At 41.0% G+C, this 8476-nt stretch overlaps 2 protein-coding genes across 2 annotated transcripts in view; one reads left to right on the top strand and one right to left on the bottom strand.

Moving 5' to 3' along the window:
• SARC_06768 (hypothetical protein) overlaps positions 1-1913 on the top strand; it is a gene marked incomplete at its 5' end in the record, with an annotated part of 3097 nt that extends 1184 nt beyond the window's left edge. Inside the window, 3 exons of the mRNA XM_014299313.1 lie at positions 582-746; positions 876-1042; positions 1274-1913. Of these exons, the coding sequence (XP_014154788.1) occupies positions 582-746; positions 876-1042; positions 1274-1306 (365 nt within the window). The 3' untranslated portion in view covers positions 1307-1913. The remainder of the gene's footprint in view (positions 1-581; positions 747-875; positions 1043-1273) is intronic.
• A 4551-nt stretch (positions 1914-6464) lies between these two features.
• The window catches only part of SARC_06767 (hypothetical protein), a 4301-nt gene continuing 2289 nt past the window's right edge, over positions 6465-8476 (bottom strand). The window contains exon 2 of the mRNA XM_014299312.1: positions 6465-7616. Coding sequence (XP_014154787.1) covers positions 7374-7616 — 243 coding nt within the window. The 3' untranslated portion in view covers positions 6465-7373. The remainder of the gene's footprint in view (positions 7617-8476) is intronic.

The raw sequence follows: 8476 nt of genomic DNA, 5'->3' as shown, positions 1-8476 counted from the left end.
GTATATATATATATGTTATATATATATGTGTGTGTGTGTGTATATATATATATATATATACATATATATATACTCCGACAGTCCTCAGTCACCCGTAATATATACGTCCCCTTATTATTTGCCTGTTATTTAACCTGTATAACTACCCACATATACTTTCATCCGCCAAGCTTGAGCCATTAAGGATGGCTCTCGTACCCTAGCTTGCTAAAATGCCTACCTGTCGCGCAACATTGAGACGACCACTCTTGTTTTCCTCGTCAAGCCTGGGCCACTCTCTGTACTCTATACAAAATGGCTTATGTTCAGTCCTACCTATATATGTACTGGTATAATCAATCCTATTGAACTTCACCAGGCCTCTGCCACTCAGTGCACTATGCCCGCAAATTGCTGGGAAGTCCAGTTATCTGTTTATCTACTATCGCTCCGTATTGACGTAACCTCCCTTATTTTTCCCATCATATCTCGCCCACTGAGTGCACTATGAGCGCAAAGAGCTGGTAGTTTTACCTACCTACCTTATGCCCCTGTCACTCAGTACTAGTATTAATATACACGACCCTACTCAACGCTCCCAGGTCTGGGTCACTCCGTGCACTATGTGCGCAAACGGCTGGCACTGATTGGCGATGCGGCCCATCGCATGCACCCGTTGGCAGGGCAGGGTGTCAATGTGGGATTTAATGACGTGAAGGTACTTGTGGATGTTCTCAACACTAGCGTTGATCTGGGCGAAGACATAGGTGAGTTTATATGAGAATGTTCCGTGTTGAGACTTATTGGTGTGGACTTTTGTTGTGTGGATGAGAAGCACCCGTTTGAATATACACGTCTCTCATTCGCTTAATCATGCACATTTAAATGCGTCACAGGCAGCATACACCAGCTGATGGGCTACGAAGCAACCACCCAGCGCGCAAATGTGCCTATGCTCATGGCTACAGATGGTTTGAAACGACTCTTTTCGTCGGACTATGGGCCGTTGGCGTTCCTTAGAGGGGTGGGTTTGAATGCAACCAATGGCGTAGAGCCACTCAAGGTGTGTTTGAACGATGATATATATATCTATATATATTATATATATCTATATATATTATATATATCTATATATATATATATATGTGTGTGTGTGTGTGTGTATTGCTCGTTAAGCCAACTCCACGTGTACATTCTCAGAGTACACCATCACAGACTGTGGTCATGCGACAGATATACCTACTTACTTGCTTACTTACTTACCCTAGTATCTGATTTCACCATCCCATCACAGACTGCGCTCATGCGACACGCCATGGGCCTCTGATTGAAGCGCAGCCCTTTGTACCGCTAAGCTGGAGGCGTCCTAACTGATAAACGAGCTACGGCGCTTCGTTTTGTACGCTTACAAGTACAAGAGTAGTGGGAGAAACTGGGTGCTCCTGTGTACCTCGAAGACTTTCAAAATCTACACCGATCGATGGGATGCTCAAAAATATTCGTGACCATTTGTGTTTGTGAGCGCACAATATCGGGGTAGAAAGATCACCATGGCTACGTGAGACTTAATAGCTATGGTGTGACAAAGCAGCCACGTCATTCGAGTGCACTTGTTACATGGAATATAGATGCCGTTTGCTTGTGAGGATGGCATAGGCTGGCACACACACCAACCAGTAGTACCTGAGGTGTTGCGCAGCTAGGAAATCACTACATGACAGGCTCCGTCGATCACCACTTAGGAGTCATATTGTCGAAGATATGGGACATTTCTGTGGCAAGGCTTTCCGCAACTAAGTAGAAAAGATTTCTATCGACGTTCCCAAATGTATAATGCCGAATTAGACGTGGAGAACCCCTGTCTTCCGTTCGTGTGTCATGCACAGTATGCAACTATTGGAGCGGAAATAAACTGCAATTGTATTTAAACTTGAGCATTCGGCAGTGCGTGTGAGCTTTACATATGATGATTTATATTTCATATTTCACTACCACCTTATTTGCAATAATACAAAGCCATCTTGATATTTGATAGACTCTATCAAAACGTACTCGTGCTCTTAATGGATGCACCTCCTCCTTTACGCCCTGTGAACAAAAATCCGATGGTTTGCGGTAATTTCTCCCTTGTAGTTCTGCGTTGTTAACCAGTGCAATTGACCGTTCTCGACCCATCGCTCTTCCGTCCAGTCATAATCACCTTCATGTTTCTTTACAGAGACTGCGTGCATCCAAAATCTGCCAGTCGTAGCATCCCACTTTGCTTGCTTTCTGCAATATACTGAGAATGCATCGTCGTGGTACTCAGTCCAACTGAGAAACTTATTATCCATGCCGAGCTCCATTTTGTTGATCATATTCACAAACGAAGTGTATTGCACCTCTGTGACATATACTTTTTCTCCTTCGCATGCAAATTGAAGCTCTAGATCAATAGTAAGTGCACACAAGGTCCCCCATCTTGAGTAGCGGTTCAACTCCTTCAGAGTTGTTTTTGTCCAAGATCCATCGACCCTTGAAGCAGTCTAGATTGCTAATGTCTTGCGGCATGGTTGTATATGTGCGTGTTTGGAGTATTTTAGTATTTAAAATATTGATTTTGTTCATTTTTTTCCTATCCGAGTTAGTATTTATATGCATCAATATGTCGGGTATCATCTGAAAGACGAGCCAATGATGGAAGGTCGATGGTTGCGTACAATACGAGACAAATTATATTAGTATACAAGTTTGTATGTATGTATAATTGTTTACTGAAATAGACGTAAACGATTTTGAAATAGAATAATATGAAGTTGCCACCACCAATCCCGAATCCATAATGCCGCCTGCCAACAAGGCGGACAGGGCGCCAGTTGTAGTCTTCATGAAATCGTTATCCGTACTCACAGTTCTGACTCTTTGACTTGACTCTCACGTAACAATGTTAACAGTTCAGTGTTCACAGGGCACAGGCTCACTCTACTCTTGAGTCTCCAGTGACCAGTCCTTACTCCTCAGGCCTCAGGGCTGAGGGCTCAGACGAGTGAGACGACCTCTGCGGCTGAGCCGGTGAACCCTCAGAGGCTCAGCACTGACTCCTATCCACTCTGGTATAAACTATAAACTCATGAAATGCTTTATTTTTCGCAACCTTTGGATATTGGTTCCTCGCTTTCTCGGAGAACAAAAGGAACTTAGGAATTCCGAATTTCCGAATAAGGAAGTATTTATTTTTTCAGTAGGTGTTGAAAACGAGGAACTCCGAACTTGAAACTTCCACACTCAACAGTCAACTGTCAACACCTGAACAGTGAACAGTGAACACTTTTGACTCGCGCGATTATTGACTCGAGTGCATATTGACTTATAGACTTTCACTGATAGTGATTTCAGTCATTTCACTTTATAGATATCGTACATAGACTATTCTAGTTTCTATATTGATCTATACAAATACTATCTTGCTGGAGTATTGGAGTAAGAACTAAGTCACTAAGGAGGCAAGGACTAAGGTGACGCCGCGACAACGCCGACGGTCATTTATTACTCGCAAATACTCATATTCCTCGTCTATACTGTGTATACCATACGGAAACCATTCCTCTGAATTTCACTGTTTCAGACAGTTCCGACAACATACATAATTTGAGATTTTAATTTTCACATCCGAGGACCGAGAGGTATGTACATATTGACTACTGTTCAGCCATTCCACTCGTCCACCTTTCAACACTAACTGTCCCCCGGCATCAACTTAAGAGATCTTTCCCTTTCCGGCTTTTCTGTATCCACAAATTCGGAAAGCATATAAATATGAGCACATAATCAGTTTGGAAATCACAAAAATATCTCGCAAACATAGCATAAGTACATTATATATCCGAGACAATAATGCCACAAGATATTAGCAACCTAGACTGCTTCAATGGTCGATGGATCTTGGACAAAAACAACTCTGAAGGAGTTGAACCGCTACTCAAAGATGGGGGTGTGAATTATTCGAAACGGAAGACCTTGTGTGCACTTACTATTGATCAGGAGCTTCAAGTTGCATGCGAAGGAGAAAAGGTATATGTCACAGAGGTGCAATACGCGGCATGGATAATAAGTTTCTCAGTTGGACTGAGTACCACGACGATGCATTCTCAGTATATTGCAGAAAGCAAGCAAAGTGGGATGCTACGACTGGCAGATTTTGGATTCACGCAGCCTCTGTAAAGAAACATGAAGGTGATTATGACTGGACGGAAGAGCGATGGGTCGAGAACGGTCAATTGCACTGGTTAACAACGCAGAACTACAATGGAGAAATTACCACAAACCATCGGATTTTTGTTCACAGGGCGTAAAGGAGGAGGTGCATCCATTAAGAGCACGAGTACGTTTTGATAGAGTCTATCAAATATCAAGATGGCTTTGTATTATTGCAAATATTGAGGATATTGTGTAGTATTTAGTATGTAACACCGGATTCTATTTCAGATTTGGTTTAATTAAAGAAAGTAGTTGCTATCTAGCCTATCCGATATGTTTATTATATCAAAATAGCATTTCGTCGATTAACCATCTTCCATATATACAAATGAGTTGATTAATACATAAAATTATGATGGGTGATGGGTTTTCCGTATGCCAAACTATGAATTATTGCATTGGTCGTCAATATTGGTCCAGGATGACCGATCGGTTCGAAGGCTAAGCCTGTCTACATGAGCGGTAGGTGTTGACGACGAAGAAGGTGTCTCTACCATTGCTACTGCTAGAACAACACGTTGCGCATCAAAGGGTGGCAGATCATATTTAAATTTGTCCTCGACACGTTTAAAAAGGACAGTGGGAGTAAAATAAACAGGAGTTTAAGGACTGAAACTTAAGCCCGTGGTTATTTTCGTATGAATTTACGCTAGCGTTCCATCCAACCGGTTTTTGTTTTACATATACCTTGCCTCGACAAGTCCATGGTCAAGACCACCAGCAGAATAAATTGATTCCTGAATCTGTGTAATAAAGGGGGTGAGAAATTGGTATGGTCTATTTATTAAGTAATTGTAGTATTTTCAGTGACCGATACGTTGGCCCCTGACATCGGATGTCTTGTACCTTATTTATCTTATTTGCTTATAAATTACCTTATTTGCTTGTGAGTGCTACGCTGCTATTTATGTTGAACTCTGTGTACCTTCAGGGGTCACAAGGACTTAAAATTTATAGCTTAAGTAGTCTAATAAATATAGAAGATTGTTAATATTCTGATTTATAAAATTGCCCGTCATATGTCCTTTTATCTTACGGGCTCGAAGGCAATATTTAGCAATCAATTTTCTCTACGATCTTTACGTCGTATGTTATACGGATTTCATCGTCTGCAAGGTCAACGAAGGATATATACTCTAGTAGTGGTTAGTTATTCAATCAACACTACCATTGATTCGGATTCCAGTATAGGCGTGAACAAATTCTGAACATTTTCCACCGACATTAAGCACAAATGAATAAGAAATTATTCAATTTAGTCGTAGCTTTGTATGGTGGCGCATCCACTATATCTACTCAATTTGTTTTTTGTTCTTTATACATAGGTGAGATATATACGTTCGAGATACGTCGTCTATTTTAACACCGTACTACTGCCCACAAATTTGACGTATACAGTACTTCTATTAGTTACAACACACCAACTCAAAAACTGGGTTCATTGACTACTTCTATTAGGGATTCGGAATCCTCAATGTTGCAATTCGCTACCGTTAGTACCGTATGACATGCGAATCATCGCCAAATATGTCACCGGAAGAATATTGACAAATACGAAACTAACATCACATTCTCAAGCCGTTAGAGGCGTAGGAACGCCAGGACCAAGAATATTGGGCTCAACGGACAAACGATGTACTACCTCCAGTTGCCCACGCCTTCATTAAGTTCAGAGGCTTTGAAAACTTCCGCTCTTCAATAACTGCGACAAAAAAAAAGCCACACAAACTTAACACCATATTGTCTGACTCGCGACTTTCAAAGCTCGTGCTCCCACGACTGCCGCATAGAAATGGAAGGCACACAGTTGTATTACCATACCGGCTCACAATCTATCAAAAGGGCCTGTTATGCTATTTCTGCACCGCCCACTGCGGTTGTGCACAAGATCGCCAGGTCCCAGAGCACCCAAGGTACCAGCTCCTACAGTGACACTGCTAAAGGAGGCTCTCTTCTACATACCACCGTGCAACAAAGACACAAAAGCCAATAAAAGTTCCAGCAACTATATACATATTGCCAACGCATTGGAAGCCTATCGAAGACTACCTTCTATAATCATTATATATCGGGGTATGCAATAGCAAGAACAATAATTGAGTAGTATCTAATATATATCATCGAATGAAACGTCAGTCGTCCAGGTACCTTCATTGGGTGCACCATTGCCAAAGTGTCCCCCACGACTCAAAATGCAACCGACAGTAGGTCAAGTGCAAAAATATCTATAATAATAAGATTGATATTTATTTGCTAAATTTTGTTTCAAAACTAACATTAGGTATTATACTCAATACCTATGCGCCAGGCTCTGCTCGCAAATAGGTTTCTACTGAAACTGCGTCGGATAGCCACGACACGGGCCACGTGATCAAACTGATCATCTCCCGCAATATTTATGGGCTCTAGGGATCTACTTCTAGAATCTATTCCCAATTATTTTTGGTTTTTTGATTTACATACAAAAGCTCTTGCTATGCTATTCGTCTCGTTTCCACTATCCATCCCCATCTCAACCGGAAGTCTATGCGCCATTTGACAACATCGCAAAACGACACGCCTCCCCAGTGTTTGTGTCGCTCTAATAGTGAAACGCCGAGGGCACCGTATTGGCTTGACGAGGCCAAAATCTCGTTTTAACTTCTGAAAGGACAGAAATCTGCTCCAACGAGCTTATCTGACCCTTTGCCAACGCCTACTTCGATTGACTCTATGATAGTGGACTGCCTCCGTGACTGTGTGTGCTTGGGACTGATTCGCTGATGCTGCTGACGGCCTGTTAAGCCCGTTACATCAGTTTCCCCACCAGTCCTGTGATCGTGCGCCGTCAGAAATATCTACCGATACGTGGGCAAAGACAGATTCGGCCTGTTTACAAGCGGACACAACCGTGACCAACAGAAGGTCAGCCTGAAACCTCGATGTACAATGCAAAACACAACTACATGTAGCGTGCAAGCTACTGTGACTATTAAAGTATATGTCGCGACGATAGTCAAAGTACGACCGGAAGCCATCCCACGGAGATTGATAGGCAAACATGTCTCTATATAGGATATTCCGGTCCACAATCACGACGGGATGCCAACGTAACTCGCACTAATGTATCTCTGACTATCTAAGACGGTCAAAGGCATCTCTGACTAAGCATAGCCAATCTAAAAGCATGACGGGATGATAGATGCTGAGCACGACATCCAATTAAGCCAAGTTTTGTCCTGTCTCTGGGTACCCACGAAGTTATCTACGTCCAGTGAGTCCCTCTTTTGGAGGGTAGAGGACATTGACATGGACACACCTCCGGGTTGACAGCTCTGCCTTTGGCCCATAACTGACTCGACTAGCTCGGATTCCGAAGTGATGGTGAGAGGAATATCTTGGTACTTCCTGATTTCATCATCCTGGGGACGAAGGCATCGCATAAGAAGGTACGGTTAGATAAAAAACACTAAATAGAGTAGCCTTAAACTTCTATAATCTATATGAAAACACTGAATAGATCAGCCCTAGATTTCAATACTTTATATAAAAAACTATTACACGATACATGGATCTTGCGGGGAGGACGGATAAAGTATATTTAGATTGAATTGATATCGCGAACAAGACTAGGGTCAACGACAACATAACATAGAATAAGCACATACATAGGTGCTATCGCGTGTTCGTTTACATATTCGATGAAATCTACGCAAGCATGTGTGTGTAAGTATATGAGATAGAACGTACATATCGTAGGACAACACTTACATTCACATAAGAAAGGGTATCAATATGAATAAAATTGTGGATCAAACCGATAGTTATTTGTATTATTTTATGAATATATATGGATATATACCTCAATACACACAAAAATGCCGATCTATATATATTTATATATATATCAATATAAATATATTCACATATATATATATATATATACCATACTACGAATGCATGCATATATTTATATGTAAATGTATGAATATGTACGTATGTATGTATGTATGTACGAGTGCCAGTACGAGTAGGAGTAATAGAAGGAATTAGCCAATGTACATGAATATATCAATATATATATGTATACAAATATATAAATAAACATGCCCATAATAAATTATATACATATACATTTATATATACTTACACAAACACACACAAATATATATATATATATATATATAGATATATATGTGCGTATATAAATATATACAAACGGACAAATATATCCATAAACACACACCCATACACATGAATATAAGCTTATGCATTTATACAT

This window comes from Sphaeroforma arctica (assembly GCF_001186125.1).
Source record: "Sphaeroforma arctica JP610 unplaced genomic scaffold supercont1.498, whole genome shotgun sequence".
NCBI classification, from domain to species: Eukaryota; class Ichthyosporea; order Ichthyophonida; genus Sphaeroforma; species Sphaeroforma arctica.
Note: the sequence above shows the minus strand (reverse complement) of the source record. Positions and strands in the feature narration are given on the sequence as shown.